The 18,755-nt window shown below is 57.4% G+C and overlaps 1 protein-coding gene across 1 annotated transcript; it reads right to left on the bottom strand.

Annotated features, from left to right (window-relative positions):
- Positions 1-10,180: 10,180 nt before the first annotated feature.
- On the bottom strand, positions 10,181-17,149 carry LOC116877950 (histone H2A.V). The gene is made up of 5 exons (XM_032875041.1): positions 17,072-17,149; positions 14,769-14,846; positions 12,185-12,298; positions 10,770-10,899; positions 10,181-10,502 (listed from the first exon to the last, which is right to left on the bottom strand). Exons 1-5 carry the CDS (start codon positions 17,072-17,074, stop codon positions 10,441-10,443), a joined length of 387 nt encoding a protein of 128 aa, XP_032730932.1. The 5' UTR covers positions 17,075-17,149; the 3' UTR covers positions 10,181-10,440.
- Between the last annotated feature and the right edge of the window lie 1,606 nt (positions 17,150-18,755).

The following is an 18,755-nucleotide window of genomic DNA, read 5'->3' as shown; positions in this document are numbered from 1 at the left end:
TAGCTGTCTGTCCTTGCTTGGGGGGGCGGGGGGTCTGTACAGCTTTCCCTTGCAGCAATGGGGTGGTTTGCTTCCCTGACCCAAGAAATAGCCGTCACGAGGTGTCCTCGGAGTTTGTAGGGGCTGGGGGTCCACAGGCCGCGACTTGAACAGGAGGTGACTCATGGTGGACCAGAGCTCTGGAGCGTGGGTGGGGACCGCTACAGGAAGTGGAATCCTAACTCCTGGAAGCCTACATTTGGATGGAAGTCTGCTGGCATTAAGGGGGTGCTTGGTTTCCCCCATTCGCTATGTGGACTCTGTGCTTTATTTTATTTTATTTTTTTTTTAAGATTTACCAGTGAGACGGAGAGAAGTAGGCTTCCTGCTGAGCAGGGAGCCTGATGTGGGACTTGATGCTAGGACGCTAGGATCATGATCTGAGCCAGAGGCAGACAACACGCCCGGCCCAGGCTCACCCATGCTGAGTCTTCTACAGCAGCTGGTTCTGGTTCTCCTGTGAGGCGACTGCTTTGTAGGCACCCAGTAGTCTGCGGGAATGGGGAAGGTTGTGATTGTGGGGTAGCTGAATCGTTGACTTCAGAAACAGCCTTAGGGGACAAGGTCGGCAACCGTCGAGGACATTGTTAACAAAGGAAAGGAGGGCAGGAGCCCAGGATTCTGCCTGCCCGATGACCTGAATCCCCACCTCTGTCCGGACCCGTCCCACGGCTGCCACCCTGCCATCATGAGAACCTGACCATCCTGAGTCCCCAGGTCTGGTTGAGGCAAGGCCCTTCCCCTTCATGAACTGGGCTTGAGACCAAGTGTGCAAATAAATGTTCAGTGAGAAGCTCGCTGGGCGGGCAGAAGGGAGCTGCTAAGGGTCTGAAATTCAAGCTAGGAGCGCGCTCTGCAACCCGCAGCACCCCTGCCCGCAGGGGCTCTCGAGCCGGGAGCGGTTTCTGAGTGGTGTGAGAGTGTCCAGCTGCTGGCCGGTTCCCCCTGCACAAGGTGCTGGTGCGTCTGCGGCTGTGCCATTTTCTCTTGTCCTCAGGGTGACTGTGGGGACACTGTCCATGTGCGTCTTGTGTCCAGGAGACGCTTTATCAACCCAGTCTCCCTTGTTCCTTTGTTAACAGGTTAGTCCTCGATCATCCACACCTGGTCAGTGATTGTGTCCATTACAGTGATGTAGGGGGTGACGCCGGAGTCGGTGGAAGTCAGTCCCCACAACGTGACGACGCAGTGTCCCGGTTGCCGTGTTTGCGGGGTCCAGCCCACCCTTGGGGAGGGGACCGCACAAGGGCACGCAGAACCAGGGTGGGGATCCTCGCGGGCCACCTTTACAAGTTGCCCAGCATCCGTGCATCGGGAGGGCTGGGAAGGAGAGCGGCTTCCCATCGCCCACGGCATGCTCCTGGTTCCCTCACCACAGGCAGCCATGGTTCTGATCTCTGTCCCTGTCTCTAGCACCCATGTGTCTCCCCAAAACATACTGGGCTTGGTTCTCAAAGTGAGGGCCACAAGCTCAGACCTATGCAAAGTAAGGGTCAATCCGTGCTCCATGATGAAGGCCCCCAGGAGAAGGCAGGATGGGCAGGGTCCACGTTGTGGTGTGGCTACGGTGTCCCCCATGCCCTGGAGAGCTGGCCAGCCACGCTCCCTCGAAGGCAGGCCTCACCCAACGCCTCTTGCACCTCTGAAAATGGGGCAGAATCCATACAATCTGCGGTATCTGGTCCATATTCAGGTTTTCCCCAGGGGGCTTGGGATGAGTTTGTTTCCGCGGGATTCCCCTACAACCAGATGCCTTCCGTGACCCCCTTCGCCCGGCCGGGACCCAGCCCAGGCCCCACATCTTGTTCTTCTGTGTCTCCGGTCTCTTTAAATCCACAACGATCCTTCCACTTTCTTTGCATAGTGGGATTTCTGTTAACTTAAGTACTTTCTTGAGATTATAATCACACATCATAAAATTCACCCTTTTTAAGAGAATAATTGTTGGTGAACTTACTGAGTTGGGCAACTGTCACCATAATCCATCACCCCAGACCCCAGGAAGACCACATGCTCTGACCCATGCGCTGTCACGCCTGCTTCCGGGGGGGGGGGGGGCCAATCCCAGGACCCTGAGATCATGACCTGAGTTGAAGGCAGGCGCCCAGTCGACTGAGCCACCCAGGGGCCCCAGCCTGCACTTTTCTTTATGTCATTGGCTCCCTAAGTAGCGGGGGACGGTGACGTCAGGCAGCTCCCCGATTCTGTGAAGACCCTGTTCCCAGGCCTCCTGTCTCACCTCGGCCTGAATCAATCATTATTCTGAAACCGTGAAAATAGAGTGAATTTTGAATCTCTCTCTTCTTTTTTTTTTTTTTTAAAGATTTTTGTTTATTTATTTGAGAGAGAGGCAGTGAGAGAGAGCATGAGCGAGGAGAAGGTCAGAGGGAGAAGCAGACTCCCCATGGGGCTGGGAGCCCGATGCGGGACTCGATCCCAGGACTCCGGGATCATGACCTGAGCCGAAGGCAGTCGTCCAACCAACTGAGCCACCCAGGCGTCCCAAATCTCTCTCTTCTGATTACTAAGGACTCGTGGACTTTCACTCTCAACCTGTTAGAAACGATACCGTTTGGGACGCTCACACCATCCCCTGTCTGACAGCACGAGCTGTCTGTCTGTGGCTTCGACCTGGTGCCCCCCGCGGTGAGCCTTCCTTGGCCCACTCCCTCGCTACAGTGACATCAGGGTCCACGGAGAGAAGTAGATACTTGCATCCAAGTCACCATCTAGGGGTGCCTGGGGGGCTCAGTCGGTGAAGTGTCTGCCTTCGGCTCAGGTCATGATCCCAGGGTCCCGGGATGGAGCCCCGCATCAGGCTCCCTGCCTAGGAGAGAGACTCTCTGTCCCTCCCTGCTGCTCATTCTCTCTGTCTCTCTCCCAGATAACTAACTAAAAAAAAAAAAAGAAAAAAGATACAAAATACAAAAGTCACCACCTAAACTCAGATGGGTATACTCCTCTTTTCCACAACCCCACAGTTGGTCGGTACGCTCCCACTCCGGGCTCACCGCAGAGAAGCGCGCGGCACGGCGCAGGGACGGTGGGGCTCCGGCTCTCCTCCCCCCTCCTCCCCGTCCTCCAACTGGACTGTTTCGAAGCAAATTCCAGACACATGCACGAATGTCTTAGTACATAGTGTGTCTCCAAAAGATGTGAATTTGCATTTTTAACATAACCAAAGTACTATTTGCATCTAAAATACTGATCCCTTAATGTCATCAACTATCCAATCCCTCTCCTGTGTCTTGTCTCGAAAGTGTTTTTTATTCCCAGTTGGAATAATTTATCCCTGTTTATTGAAAAGCGGATCCAATTAAGATCCATGGAGCTCGCACTGTGAAAGGGTCCCTCTGTGTGCCGAGTGTAGACTGTGGGAGACGGGGGTCCTGGGGCCGCTGTGTCATCTGGGGCAAGTGGTGTGCAGGGACCAGCGGGAGGCGGTCACCAGTGAAAATGAAGTATATGTACTTTTACGGCAAGTGTACCTTTTATTGCTTCATTTTACCCACAAAAGATGAGTTTTTTCAGGAATAAAAAATTGGGTGGCTCAGTCTGTCAAGCGTCTGACTGGATTTTGGCCCAGATTGTGATCTCAGGGTCCTGGGATCGACTTCTACGTTGGGCTTTGGGCTCAGTAGGGAGTTTGCTTGAAATTCTCTCTCTCGGGGCACCTGGGTGACTCAGTGGGTTAAGCCTCTGCCTTCAGCTCAGGTCATGATCTCAGGGTCCTGGGATCGAGACCCGCATCGGGCTCTCTGCTCCGTGGGGAGCCTGCTTCCCCTCTCTCTGCCTGCCTCTCTGCCTACTTGTGATCTCTCTCTCTCTCTGTGTCAAAAAAATAAAATATTAAAAAAAATAAAAATGATTTGCAACCTGGGAAAAACAAACTGTGGCCAAACCCAAGGCAAGTCCTAGCAGATTACTTTTTTTTTCTTTAAGATTTTATTTATATATTTGACAGACACAGAGAGGAAACACAGTGGGGGAGTGGGAAAGGGAGAAGCAGGCTCCAAACAGACTGGCAGGTGTGGCTGTCACTGCACGCAGGGCCTGTCACTGGGGCGTCTGCATGGCCTTCCATGAGGCACGTCCATGCAAAGCCCAGGTCTTTCCCAGCTGCCTCGGGCCTCTCACTTCTCAAACAGGAGTTTGTGCTCCTGGGCCCTTCCCAAACCTACAGGTCATAGATGTTACAACTTACTTCATCATGGAGTTACATAATTGTTAACTGAATTGCATATTTAAAATAGTTACGACTTACTTGCATAACCAGATCTGAGGAGAAATCAAATGGATTTTTGGTAAACCCCGAAAGAAGACAATAGCTTTTTTTTTTTTTTTTTTTTTTTTTAGGATTTTATTTATTTGATAGACAGAGATCACAAGTAGGCAGAGAGAGAGAGAGAGGAAGGGAAGCAGGTTCCCCGTTGAGCAGAGAGCCTGATGCGGGGCTCGATCCCAGGACCCTGGGATCATGACCTGAGCCAAAGGCAGAGGCTTTAACCCACTGAGCCACCCAGGCGCCCTGAGACAACAGCTTCTGACCCGTGAGCCCGCTGTATGAGCGGCTCTGTGCACCTGGCGCGCGGCGACAGATAGGAAGTGATGCGCTCACAGATGCCGGCGCCGCAGTCCCCCACTCCACCTCTTTACCGGAAGTGCTGGTGGGGCCCAGGACCCCTGCCGTGGGTGAGCTCCAGTGCATCACGCTCCCCGCTGGTGAGACATTCTGGCGGTGTTCTGGGCCCCCGAAACCACGCGCCCGCCAGGATGACCACACGGGGTGGGGGGGCATCGTCAAACTCAGCCTATTTCTCGGCTTAGAGCCAGGAGGTCACGGACCTCGCTGGAAAGTACCACGGAGAGCTGAGAAAGTGCGCCCACACTCGGCAAACTGCAGGCCTTTCCTTCCCCTGAAGATCCGCCCTGTCCTTAGCCGATCCCATGCTCCAGAGTGTATGCAGAAGGGACAGGGCTCTTGAGGGCCAAGAGCCTTCCTGAAGCCCCCTCCCTGTCCTGAGGGACGGCTGCGGGGGTGGGGGTGCTGGGAAGGGCCAGAGGGCCGCGAGGACCCGGTGCTGAGGGCCCCACGGTGCAGGCTCAGCCCCGGTGCCCCCTCTGAGGCCTGGGAGTGGAGGCCAGCCCCAGGGCTGGGCACATGCCCCGGGGGCAGAGCGCTCGCCACAGCTGCTCGGATCCCTTGGCATCACGCACTGGGCGTCCCGGGTCCAGAGTGAGCGGTGTCCTGGTCACCAGTCATGTGGCCGTGCCCCGTATCTGCACCTGCATCCCCCAAAGCCATCCCTCTACGTCCAGGGTCAGAGCTTTGCAAAGGGCCATTGCGCCCCGCTCCTGTGGAGGGCTGGCCTCAGCTCCTTCCTCCCCGAGCGGCGGTTCGAGATGATAGATACCGGCTGTCCTGCCGGCAGCAAAGCCCGCAGCGGAGTGCCCGGGCCGGCCTCCGCTAAGCCATGGTCAGGCCGGGAGTAGCCCGGGGCGGACGGAATGTGACAGGCTTGCAGGAAGGACGCAGCGACTCATCATTCAAAACTTGCTCACCTGGATTTTTATTTGTTAAAAAAAGAGCAGGACCGTCGCCTGGGCTCCCTTACGCACGTGTGCAGATGGGGTGAATGTGGGAGCCCGTCTGCGGCTGCACCGGCGCGACCGGGAGTGCCCCTGCTCTCCGTGCCAAGGGAAGGAGGAAGGCAGGAGCCAGGAGGGGACCCGGGTTTCTGTCGAGGGCGACGGGCGAACTGGAAACTGCTCCCTCTCCGGAGGCAGGCACTTGCTACCGGGCCTGGGGCCTCAGGGCCCGCCCGCTTGGTGGTGCAAAGCATGGCTGCCTGGTTTGGGAAGCTCTGACGCTTCTGCCTGGGAGAGGTCCTCCCGCTGGGCCCTTTGTCCTTGGCTGTGCAGGCGCAGACCTCACCTTTCTCTGCAGAATACGGGGCGTCTACATGGACACGCCCACGCCTCCGCAACCTGCGGCTCTCTGCGTTCAGATGATCTGTCCTAAGTTCCCTCTCCCGTCGCCTCGTCCTCTCCCGGGCCACCAGCTCATCATTACGCTCTCAGACCACCTCCTCCCCATCGGGGCCACGCGTGGACACGGGAACACCTCGGAGGCAGAAAGTTATGGAGCGCAACTCGCAAACTACCATCCCCTTCGGTGAGGCCTCCTCCCCAGGGCCATCCTCCCCAGGAATGCGTCCTTCTCTAGCCACCCCACCCCACCGTCCTGTCCGACTTTCCCGGGTTTTCCAGCCCCTCAGCTGAGCTCTGTCTGAACTCGGAGGTGTTCCTACTTGGACCCTTTTGAACATTTCAAAACACTTTTTAAATTTTTAAACACTTGGAACAAATCTTAGAAGGTGATACTTGATAAAACAATCTGTGGACGGTGGGAGGGACGGTGCCAGTCCTCGGGGGGCCACGTCCTATGCAGCACGCGGCCTCACGGCGGTCCTTGAGTGCGGCCGGCGGCCCTCACGCAAAGCTGCTGCGGGGAATGTGGCCGGCTCGCGGCACAGCTAAGGCCCAAATGGGGGCAGCGGATCCTGGCAGCAGGGTCCGGGCAGAGGGAGGGCTTCACAGTGTGCACGGACTCGGCCTAGGAGCTGGCTGTGACACTAAAAGGGACACATCCACGCGTCTGGCAGTGTCGCACGGTGTGGGCTGAAACAGGGAGGCGGGGCTGGAGGTGAGCATGGTGGCCTGGGTGGTGAGCGGGAAGGGTCCAGCATGGGGCATTTTTGGGAAGAATCAGGACGCATGTTCTAGAAAGTATAAACTCGGAACGCACTCCTGTGAAACCTGTGGGAAGTATGGGGGGTGCGCTCACCCCTGCGGCAGAAACCTGGAAGGGAGGGGAGGGAGAGGATGGGACGGCAATTGAGTGAGGGTTGAGGCCACCGATGGAACCGGGAGAAAACGGAAACGCGTCTGGGGGCTGGCAGGGACTCGCGGGGCTGGCTGGACACTGGCCGGCAAGTCTGAGTGCGGGCAGGGTCAGCCGAGCCTCGCCTTCCCGCCTCGAGCTCAGCCGGGAGCCGCTGCTTCGGGGCGAGGTTCGCGTGGATGCCACGCGGGCAGGCTCGAGCTCGCTCTGCAACCCACCAGGCAGGCCCAAGGTGACCTCCGCTCACAAGGCCCCCCGGCTCTCCATGCAGGTGTCAGAAGGAGCTCCTTCGAGTGACGTCCAGACCTGCGTTAATCACATTTTCTAGCCGAAGCTCCAAGCACACGACGAACGGCAGCGCCCGCACTCGTGCCCCGTGGTGGCCTCCGCGCAGCTGGGCCTGGAACCCGCAGTCAGACTGGCCTGAGTTCCAACTCCAGCTGTGCGGCCAGCGGACCAGCTAGCGAACGAACGTGGGCCCGGATTTCTTTGCTTTCTCAGATTTATTTAGGGGTTTAGAGGCAAATCCATATTAGACATGTGGGGAGTTTTCAATGAAAACGTGTAGTGACCTTCCCTACCTCCAGAAGAGAATTCTAAGCTTGGAGCCTCTTCGGATCACATGTTAACTTCCTATTTGTGCACTAAGAAAGGCTGGTCGGCAGGACGCCTGGGTGGCTCAGTGGGTTAAGCCTCTGCCTTTGGCTCAGGTGGTGATCCCAGAGTCCTGGGATCGAGCCCCGCATCGGGCTCTGCTCAGTGGGGAGCCTGCTTCCTCCTCTCTGCCTACTTGTGATCTGTTTGTCAAATAAATAAATAAAATCTTAAAAAAAAAAAAAGAAAGAGGGACGCCTGGGTGGCTCAGTTGGTTAAGCGGCTGCCTTCAGCTCAGGTCATGATCCCAGCGTCCTGATATCGAGTCCCACATCGGGCTCCTTGCTCGGCGGGGAGCCTGCTTCTCTCTCTGCCTCTGCCTGCCATTCTGTCTGCCTGTGCTCGCGCTCTTTCCCTCTCTCTCTGACAAATAAATAAAATCTTAAAAAAAAAGAAAGAAAGAAAGGCTGGTCGGCGACTGCTAAACTGTGCCGAAGCCTGGTTTTGCGGACCGGGGGTGGCCTTCAACTTCGCACATTTCAGGCTGTGCCCTCACCCTCCCCGGTGCCTGCGTGCCTCAAACTCTGACCTCAGCCGGGGAGGCCGTGCGCATCACCCGAAGGCCAAACAGACAGAACATGCCCCACAAAGTGCTTTGAAATTACTTTCAAAGCCCCTCCCAAGCAGATGACAGATCTTGCTCAGAATCGGATTCATGAATCTCAGAGGCAAACGTCCTTATTCAACACACTCAGCCCTCGACTGAACTTAGCACATACCCCAGGGGAAGCTTGTGTCCCCAGATCCTCAAAACCTGTCAGTCATCTGACATAACGACATGATCCGGTCGCACACCTTCCCCTCTCCAACAAGAAAAGACCAGGACAAACAGAGCATAAAAACATCAGGCAAATGAGAGCCATCCCACAGATGAGTACTTACATGATGAACTATTAACTGTAGACTCTAGGAGGTAGGTATGAGAATTATTGACTGCAGGGGGATGTGCGGGGCTCAGTGGGTTAAAGCCTCTGCCTTCGGCTCAGGTCATGATCTCAGGGTCCTGGGATCGAGCCCCGCATCGGGCTCTCTGCTCAGCAGGAGCCTGCTTCCCCCTCTTCCATTCCCCCTGCTTGTACTCCCTCTCTCGCTGTGTCTCTTGCTGTCAAAATCTTTTTTTTTTAAAGGACTTTAAAAATATATATTTTTTATTTATTTGACAGAGAGAGAGAGATCACAACTAGGCAGAGAGGCAGGCGGCGGGTGGGGGGTGCGGCGCAGAGCAGGCTGCCCGCCGAGCAGAGAGCCTGATGCGGGGCTCAATCCCAGGACCCTGAGATCATGACCTGAGCTGAATGCAGACGCTTAACAACTGAGCCCCCCAGGTGCCCCAAATAAATAACATTTTTTTTTTTTTAAGATTTATTTACTTGACAGAGATCACAAGTAGGCAGAGAGGCAGGCAGAGAGAGAGAGGGGAGGAAGCAGGCTCCCCGCGGAGCAGAGAGCCTGATGCAGGGCTCGATCCCAGGACCCTGGGACCATGACCTGAGCCGAAGGCAGACGCTTAACCCACTGAGCCACCCAGGCAACCCCCAAATAAATAAACTCTTAAAGATTGTGATTATGGTCCAAAAAGTGTCCCCTCCTTAGAGCTCAGTAAGTATGCAGGCACTCAAATAGATGACGCCTGAAATGGGGTTTGAAGCAGCCCACTGGGAGCAGGGCCAGGCGGGCGCATGGGTAAGACAGAGCTGAGCACAGGGTAACGTGGAAGCCGGAGGAGCACGCCGGGCTTTACTACACTATTCTCTTTATTTTCGGTATTTTTGAAAGTTTCCAAAATAAAATAAGTTTTTTAAAATGAGTTTTGTCTTGATAGTGCTAGGTTATAAAACATTAAACTTTCTTTTTTAACGAAGAGTCCCTAGCAGAAACAGAGCTTCCTGACGGAGTTGGCAGCCGCGCTGAATCGCACGCGAGCGTGGAAGCGGAGCGAGCCACCGGCGTGCAGAAACACGGCCCGACCTGCCGAGTGCTCTGCTGTGTCCGCGCAAGACAACTGGAAGCTGGAGGCCGAGGCAGAAGCACCGACTCTAAGTTTTAACTCTAATCCCGGGTGCCCGTGCGGGCTCTGGAGCCGGCCAAGTTGAGGCTGTATCCCGGCTCGGCCGCTTTCTGTCTACGAGGGAAGCGCTTCTGGCTAACGGTGACAGCCGCGCGCCTCGGTGTCCGTATGCTCGCGCGTGGGTGCGCACAATTTCCTGATCACGAAAGCGCTTAGCTCGGGGCCTGCCACACAGTAAGGGCTCCGGAGACAACTCCACTAGCCTCTTACATGGGCTCCGAGTGTACGTTTCCGTCCTCGAGTCCCGGCGGAATTGGGACGCGCGTCCTCGCTGCCGGCGCGCCCCGGCCTCCCGCCGGTTCCCTGCCTCGCGCTGTGTAACGGGAGGCTGCGTCCCGAGAGCGGAGGGCGCCTGCGACCCCGTAGGAGGACGTGGTATCGACCCGGGGAAGTCCGTATTCCCAATCCCTGTTCTAAAATTACCGTGAATGTAAGATAACGGATTTGAAATTTTAAAAATTTCAAAGAAGCAAAACAGTTGCAACACCTCACGAACAGAACAGTTCTGAGCCAGGTTAGTTTTGTAAAAAATGGTTTATCGATTCCATTTTTGTATAAAACACACGGGAGAAACCAGCCGACCAACGCCAGGTACTGCCGCGTGGAAAGGGGCTTCGCCACACGGGAGCCTCGGGACACACAGGTCTCTCATCGCGTCTGCAGTAACGGTCTATGCTTTTCCACCCGCCTCTCCGGAAACCTCCACACGCCCCGTGCTTTCTTCGACCCGGTTACAGTACGATGACGGGGGGAAGGGGTTGGTTAAAAGCGTGCTCTAAGCGGTTTTCTGCTGTCCCTTCTTGCCGATCAGAGACTTGTGGATGTGCGGGATCACACCTGCAAGGAAGCGCACAGGATCAGAGGCTGCCGTGCCTCGACGGACGGCGACCGCACAGACTCAAGTCCCCTGTGACAGTACCTGCCCCCAGGGCTCCCTCTCTCGGGCTCCGGGAGCCCCACAGAACCTGTGCAGAACAGCGCTCTTATGGGTTTCGGGGTGTGCGTGTGTCAGCGCGTGTGCGCACACGCGGACCGCACACGCACCGGGGAGCGCCAATCTGACTTTGGCCTTCCTCACCGAGGCCGGCGGGTTAGCATACGTACCGCCCCCGGCGATGGTGGCCTTGATGAGCGAGTCCAACTCCTCATCCCCGCGGATCGCCAGCTGCAAGTGGCGCGGAGTGATCCGTTTTACCTTGAGGTCCTTGGAGGCGTTGCCCGCTAGCTCCAGCACCTACAAAGCGCCCGGGGGACAGCGCGTCAGGGGGCGAAGGCTCTTAGGGTCAGTGTGGACCCATCAGAGCAAGAAAGATCTCCGTGGCGCCCGGACACGACAGACGCGGGAACCGACAACCCGCGCTCACACGTTCCTGATGCTCTCAGAGGACTCTCCTTACTTCGCTGGGCCCTTCCGCAGCCGCCTGCTGCAGGGACAGGAGACGCCCGGGCAAGCACCCGCTTCTACGGGAAGAAGGCGAGGGAGAGACTGTCCCTTCACCACCATGTTCAATACGAACGCCTCAGAAAAGCGTTCTTTCTCCATGTCCCTGTAGTCTAGTTGTGCCCGGCCCTTAGCGGCTGCAGTTTATTTCTTAGTACTCGTAGAAAAGTTTAAAAACCTAATGAAAATAATTTCTCACTCAGAGATTTTAACATCACTGGCCCTATAATCCGCAAGCAGCATGCTTTATTCTAGAATGGGAATTTTCAACTAAAAGAACTTCAAAGCCCCAGCTAGCCATAAAACCACATTTTTGTGTTTTTTTGCCTCCCCAGACTATACCAGCATTGTACAACCTACAAAAGCAAGTCCCCGGAGCCACATGGAGACAGCGCAGCCGGAAGCCTTGGTGTGCACCAGAAGCCACGGGCACACTTTACAAGCCACTGGGACCCCGCTCCGTTCTTTCCTAAACTGGCGGCTCTGGTGGGAGGCAGGGTACCAGCATCTTTGGAGAGTTCACCAAGTGATCCTAGTGCAAAACCAAGGCTGAAAAGTGATTATCCCTGACTTTAGATTCCAGTATTTTCTTTACTTCTACTAATGACTAACTTCCCCAACTTAAGTATCTGGAACATTCTGAGCCATCATCCTAAAGTGTCAAACTGACCAAGATACGGCATTTTATGCATACAACCCCATCACCATCGTGTACCTGTGGTTTTTAAAAATGCGTCCTCACACTGGCAAACCTCTACCCGCCCCAAATCCTCACTCGCCAGATTGCGGTCTAACCTCACAAAGATCACGGAACAGCGACACCTACAGTCATGGTTTCCTGCGTTACTAGCAGAGCACTGAGAGTATGTGACACTCCTTTGTCACATCGCTTAAAGGTATGGACTGCAGACCTCATGTGGACTTCAGACAAGAGCTCATCAAGGTTCCGCTCAACGCCGGCACCAGTAAGACGCATCTCGAAGCACCCGCGTTTTTTTGTCTTGAGCCCCGACTCCGCGGGCTCCAGTCCTTCAGAGCACCGCCCCCGCCAGACCCCACACGAGCCCGTCCCGCACACCTCCGCAGTGAGGTACTCCAGGATCGCGGCACTGTACACGGCAGCCGTGGCACCGACCCTTCCGTGGCTCGTAGTGCGAGTCTTCAGATGTCTGTGGATGCGGCCCACAGGAAACTGAAAGACAAACCATCGGGGTGGGAAGCATCTGAGAGTCTCACCGTCACACCACCGTGTGTGACCAAAGGCTGAGCGACAGGGGTGACGCAGGACAGAAGATGAATTTGGTTGTGCGTGTCAGAAGTCACACCGATCTGGGTGGCTCAGTGGTTTAAGCCTCTGCCTTCGGCTCAGGTCACGATCCCAGGGTCCTGGGATCGAGCCCCGCATCGGGCTCTCTGCTCGGCGGGGAGCCTGCCTCCCTCTCTCTCTCTCTCTGCCTGCCTCTCTGCCTACTTGTGATCTATCAAATAAATAAATAAAATCTTAAAAAAAAAGAAGTCACACCGATCTAGCAACAGAGAGGTCCCGGGACCTGTGCTCATGTCCTAGTAAGGAGCCCACCCTGCATGCCAGTTACTGTCCTGCGGAGAGAAGAAAAGGCAAAACAGCACTCGCTCCGAACGCAGACGGTCGCAGCCTCGCGCAGAGAAAGCTCGCGGCGCCACAGCCCGTGCACGCCCCACAGGGCCTCGCGTCGTGTGGGGATCATTAGTCCCTCCACGGAACAGCCCCGTGGGACCTCCTCTCCCGCCACCTTCCTTGGGCCCGGCCACCCTTCCGTGCTCGGTTTTAAGAGGTGATCTGACGGCTAAGAGAAACCAACACCATTTTCTCACTGGGACTCTTCCTGAGACGAGGCACTTCCTCAGCTCCAAGGGGTCCTTGTTCCGCACCCCTGCGCCCGACCGCCCCAGCCCTACATTGCTCTGGCGCTGCAGCAGCTCCACCAGCCCCCGCGCGGCCTCTCATCTGCACCTCGCGCAGAATGCCTCCACGCCTCTGGCAAAGCTCCTGCTTGTCTGCGCATCTCCTTTCCAAAGGCCCGGACGCACGGACGGACAGACTGATGTTTAAGCAGGTGCCACGCCCAGCCTGGAGCCCAGCTGGGGACCTGACCTCGCCTGACGTGAGCTGATCTCGAACCTGACACCTAACTGGTTCACTGAGCCACCAGGTGAGCCTCCAAAGGCAAAACTTAAAAGGAAATCCCAACCCCTAACTTTCCTGTCACCTCTTTTATTCCAATCCAAACCTGGCTTTTGCCGAACATCATTCTTGAAGGTCAGCGGTAACACCCGAACTGCCAAATCTAGCGGCCATTTCTAGATCCCATCCTTGAGGAGGAAGGCATGGCCTTCTGCTCAATTACAGTCCTTCACTAAGTAACCCCGGGCCCCCCCGGAGCAGGCAGGCTGTCTAACGACACACTAGGACGCGGAACCCCATTCCTCCGTCGGCTGCAGGGACAACACAGAGCTCTAACGGTCTTCCAGGCGGGCTGGTCTTCAGGCCTTTCTTTCTCTGACTCAGATCCCATGTGTTTCTGAGGGTCCGCCCGGGTCCCCGTGTTCCGTTCTCATGCTCTAACAGCAAACATCTGTAGCATCAACAATCTATCTGACACACGGGAACTTAAATCTGTCATTCTTTTGATCGCTCCCTCCTGGAACGGGGGCTCCAATCTACTACGGGCTGGTCCCTTCCTGCCGGTGTTCCGGGGAACTTCAAGTTACCCACCTGACACCGATTATGTCATAACCTGTTTCTGCCTCAAGACAAACTCCTCTGACCCGAAGGTTCTGAGCCTTAGGGAGACCTTTCTCGCCTTGCCTGTCAACCCTCCACCGGCGGATCGCACACGCGCCAGCGCAGGTGCACGGTGCCTGCTACAGCACCAAGGCCAGCGTGTCTGGCTCTCACCCAACGCGTCAGGTTCACGCGATGCTCTGCGATACAGAAGGCACCATCGGGTAACTTCTATCCCCTTCCTTCAGTTCCCACGGGTCATGCCAAGCTCCTGCTCCAAAGCTTTCAGTGGCTCACCACAGCCGAGAGGCTGAAAATCCAAACCTTACAGTCTGGCCTTCACACCTTCCTTTGAAAGGGTGTCTTACACGCAGGGAGCAATTCTTACTTATTCAGAATATTCTGAGTTTGTGGATTACAGTCGCAACCACTGAAATATAAGAAGTTTGAAGGTACCGAGTGTTTCGGGTACATCAGTGCAGTCTAGAGCTGAAGCTACTGGGGACAGTCAAAGAACTAACGAACCACCCGTCATTCTGCCCCAAATTCCTGTCATCTCAGAGTTACCCCCTACCACACACACCTCCCCCAGAAGAAAGCCCACAGCGGACTTACTTTAACGTGACTCAATTTATAAGAGAACCAAGAACATACTTACAATCCAGAAATAACAGATTTTAAGAGAGCAAAATCAGAGTTCATTTAAGGTCATTTCATGACTTGTTCTTATTTAGAAAAATACAAATTAAAACACTGTTGTTTTAGTATTTAAATTTCGAGCAATTAATCTCATTAAAAGGCCAACAATACATTTCCATAATTAATGAAACATCTCTGGGTCCTGGATCATAACAGTAAAGAAACTAATTTAATAGCGAATTAGGAGAACATCAATTACCTGTAGCCCGGCTCTCTGGGAGCGAGACACGGCCTTAGCCTTGGCTTTCCCACTGTCCTTTCCAGCTTTGCCTCCAGCCTAAGTGAAAAAAAGCTCCAGATGAAGACTTGAAAATGCTATTTCAAAAAGATATGGGAAACAAGTTCTTCCAGTTTTACCTCAGGTAGTTAAAAAAATTCTAGGTGATCTCCTTCCTCAAGTTCAGACATACAGGTGTTATGCCACCATTTATTAGTTTATATAAACATGACGTTGAATCTTAAATACTTATTTAAAATGAGATTCCCGAACTTTGGACATTTTTTCTCAAATTTCACCCCGAAGGACCTTCAACAGGTCAATATAACTTTTATGCTGGAAATATTTCATAATGAAATAATATTTTAAAAATATTTTTTAAAAAACCAGTTAACATATATCATTTCCACAGAAATAGTCAGAAGTCCGCTGTTTGGAGGGAGAGGGAAAAAGCACCTTATAAAAACCAAACCCTCAAGAACGCGCCCATGGAAGTAGCACGTGCCCCAGCGGTCCCACCCGGGGCTCTACCACGGAACTGAGGTTGCGACCAGCGCGCAGGTCCCCAGCAGCGCAGAGGCACAAGCGGCCGGCGTTCTGGGGCAGAGATGCGCTGCGCACGTCCCCCGGACGAGCACTGGGTTAGGAGGAGGGCACTGTGGCACCTGCCGGACACGACCTTCACAGGCAGATACTGTTGGTGCATCTTACAGGAGGCACCTGTCAAAACCAGAGGGACAGAGAGAAACATGGGTGCCAGAGGCTGCAGGGGGCCGGAAGCAGGGTGAGTGCCTCACAGGTGCGGAGTGTCACTCTGGAAGAAAGGAGCGGCCTGAAGACGACCGGAAGTGCTGGCTGCGGAGCGAGGAGACTGGACTTCATGCCACGGATGGGACACTGAAGAACGGCTCCAAGGGCCAACTTTGTTAGGTATGTTTGAAAACCAAAGACCTTCCAGCTTACACAGAAACGGTTAAACGAATCCTACTATCAACAGCCAGTAAAAGAAGGGCTGGAGTCTTACCGTTCACAAACAGGACCTGCTACAGGGAAGCAAGGGAGACTTTCGCAGCCGTTTCAACAACCGAGGTGCAGGTACGCGCCACCGAACCCCCACGAAACTACTTCTTGGAGAAAAAGACAAAGGCCGTGGGCTTTTCCCCGGTAAAGCCGGGCTGCTCGCCGCAGGCGAGCGCACACACCACCGGGACATCACTGGGTAAGTCAGACACGTTCGGGCCTCGGGGAGGGAACACCAAGGACCCGAGCTAAGACAGAACCCGAGGTCCTCGGCCGACGGTTTCATCCGTACCATTCGAGTATACCGCGGCGTCACGGTTTAAAAAAAAAAGGCCCGTCAACATTAAATCCGTTTACAAGACGGACCGGCTGTTCCAGCGAGTGGACGCTAAGCTCTGAAACCGCGCGTCCCCTCTGCAGCGCGCAGCTCTTCAAAGAACTTGTAGACCACGGGGGCGCCTGGGGGGCTCAGTGGGTGAAGCCTCTGCTTTCGGCTCGGGTCATGATCCCTGGGTCCTGGGATCGAGCCCCGCGTCGGGCGCTCTGCTCGGCAGAGACCTGCTTCCCCCCATCTCTGCCTGCTTGTGATCTCTGTCACGTCAATAAAAACACAAAACGAAGCACCCGGAGGCTACAGCGTCCACCGCACACATCTCAGCCGCTCTAACGTTCGGCACTAAACGCGCGGGCGGCGGCAGCACGTACGAGCCGCCCCGAGCCTCCCGCACGCCGTCCTTCCGCAGGACGGGACCCTCCCCGTCCGCCCCGCGCCAAAGGCTCCGGCGGCTCCGGCAGTCCGCAGCGCCGAGTCCGGAAACACCGACCCGCTCTCAGCGGCCAGCCGCGCCGGGCGGGCCCGAAGTCACTCGCGTCCCACCCGCTCCGCAGGCAGCGGCATTAAGGCGCGGGCTTTCCGAGCCGCAGGGGGCAACGGCCCACGCAGGTCCGCCGCCGGCCGCACATCTGCCCGCGGGGCCCGGGAGCCACGGCTCCGCAGCAAGCCGACAGCCCGCCGCCGCCCGGACTTTTGGCTCCCGAGACCCGCCCGAGCGTCCATCCGCCGGCGGAGGCCCGCAGGTCGGCGGCGCTGCCCAGGGGACACCGGGGGACAGCACGGAGAGCCCGCCCTCCCGCCCGGGACGCAGGCCGGCCTCACGGCCCGCTCCCCTCGCTGCGAGCCGACGCCACGGCGGGCGGGGCGACCTCGGGCTGCCTCAACAGGTATCCGCGCCGCCAGCCGCCCGGCCACCCGGCCGCCCCCTCACCATGGTCTCGGCCGCTCCCGCCCTCGCTCCCGCCGAGCCGCCGCCGAGCCGCCGCTCCGGAGCACCGACCGCCGCCGCCGCCGCCGCCGCTACCGCTGCCGCCGGAGCCCGGACAATAACCGGGGCCCGCTTCGGGCCGCCCCGGCCAATCCTCGCTCCCGTTGCTGGTTTGAACCCCTGCTGCTGCCCAATCGCGCGGCCTCTTCTAACCAGGCCCCGCCCCTGGCACCTCCTCCCTAACGGCTGTTTGTTTTTGCACACGGCACGGGGGGGCGGGGCCTCCAGCCCCAACACCGACGCGCCTCTGTGCGAGCGGGGGCGGGGCCACGCGCGGCTCTCGGCCTGTCGCCACCGCTCCAGCCCGACGAACGGAGGGGCGGGCCAATGAGGGCGGACGGCTGGTGGTAGTTAGCCAATGAGAACATCGCCCGCGAGCAGGAGAGGCGGGCCGCCGTGAACGACGGCAGGGTTAGCCAATGGGAGAGGTGACCGGAGGCGGTGGCGGCTTTCCCGCGCGTTCTCCTCACCCGCTCTGTGGCCTGTGAGGAATGTTTGTGACGCTTGCGACGGCGGGTGTAGCTTGTGCGTGTGGCGTCCCGCAGGCCGAGGGTACATTTTGTCCGAGCGCGGACAGAACGCGGACACCCGGGGTGCGGCCGGCCTCCCTAGGACCCGCCCCGCCGAGGTTCTCCCGTCTTTACCTTTTACCGCGCGCGGCGCGCTGCGTAGGCCTTTGTCCCTGCGGTCGCCTGCTGCCCTCCTCCCGCGTCCGCGCCGGGGGTTCGCTCATGCGCCCCGGGGCAGGGACGGAGGGGGGCGCCCGCACCGCCGGCGGGGACCCCGGAGGTATTCGTGGGGGCTACTGTGGGGTGCGGATGGCCAGGTGCGTGGGCTCCCTCGGACCGCAGGGGTTAGGGAGGGGACAGGGGAAGAGCGGGGTTCGGGTCCAGCATCCCCGAGGCCGGCCCTGGAGCAAGTGACTTCGGTATCCCCGGCGCGCACGGCGGCACCTCCCTCCGCGCACCTGCAGACCCCGCCCCTCCCCCCGCACCTGCAGGCCGCTCCCCTCCCCGCGCCTCCTCGTGCACCTGTGACCTGCACTCCCCGCGCCCCACCCCGCGCGCCTGCACGCCCCGCCCCTGCCCGCGTCCCCCACCCCTCACCTGCAGATCCCCGCCATTCCCCCGACGTCCCTAGCGCACCTGCAGACCCCGTCCCCGGACACCTGACCTGTTGCCCTCGCTCTCTGGGCGTGTGATCGAGTAGGGCACCGAGTCTTCCCACGCCGGGCCCACCGTGCGGAGTTTGGGCGAGCGCCAAGTCTGCAACCCAAAGCAAGCACCCGCCGGCACCAACGCGGGTTTAACAGCCGATACACTTTCCTCCCCAGCAGGTCGGTTCCCTCTCCCCGGCCTCAGATGCGGGGGTGGGCGGGGTGGGGGCAATGGAGTTAGGCGCGCGGACCTGGCGCGCATCGCAGGCAGGACTGACCCCTGGCTTCCGCGCCCTGCGGAGAGCCGAGAGCCAGGCTGAGGCCCCCAGGTCGAGGAACGCGGGGGGCTCTCGGGCACTGTGAGCACTGCCTGCAGCCCCGCAGCCAGCACGAGTGTTAGCCAGCCCGGTCCAGTTCCCCCGGAGCTGCAGCTGCGGAGGAGGTGGCCTGCGCCCACAGGGACCGCCGTCG

Source organism: Lontra canadensis, unplaced genomic scaffold, assembly GCF_010015895.1.
Source record: "Lontra canadensis isolate GAN:19392208 unplaced genomic scaffold, GSC_riverotter_1.0 scaffold54, whole genome shotgun sequence".
Classification (NCBI taxonomy): domain Eukaryota; kingdom Metazoa; phylum Chordata; class Mammalia; order Carnivora; family Mustelidae; genus Lontra; species Lontra canadensis.
The sequence above is the reverse complement of the archived record's forward strand: the minus strand, read 5'-3'. Positions and strand labels throughout refer to the sequence as shown.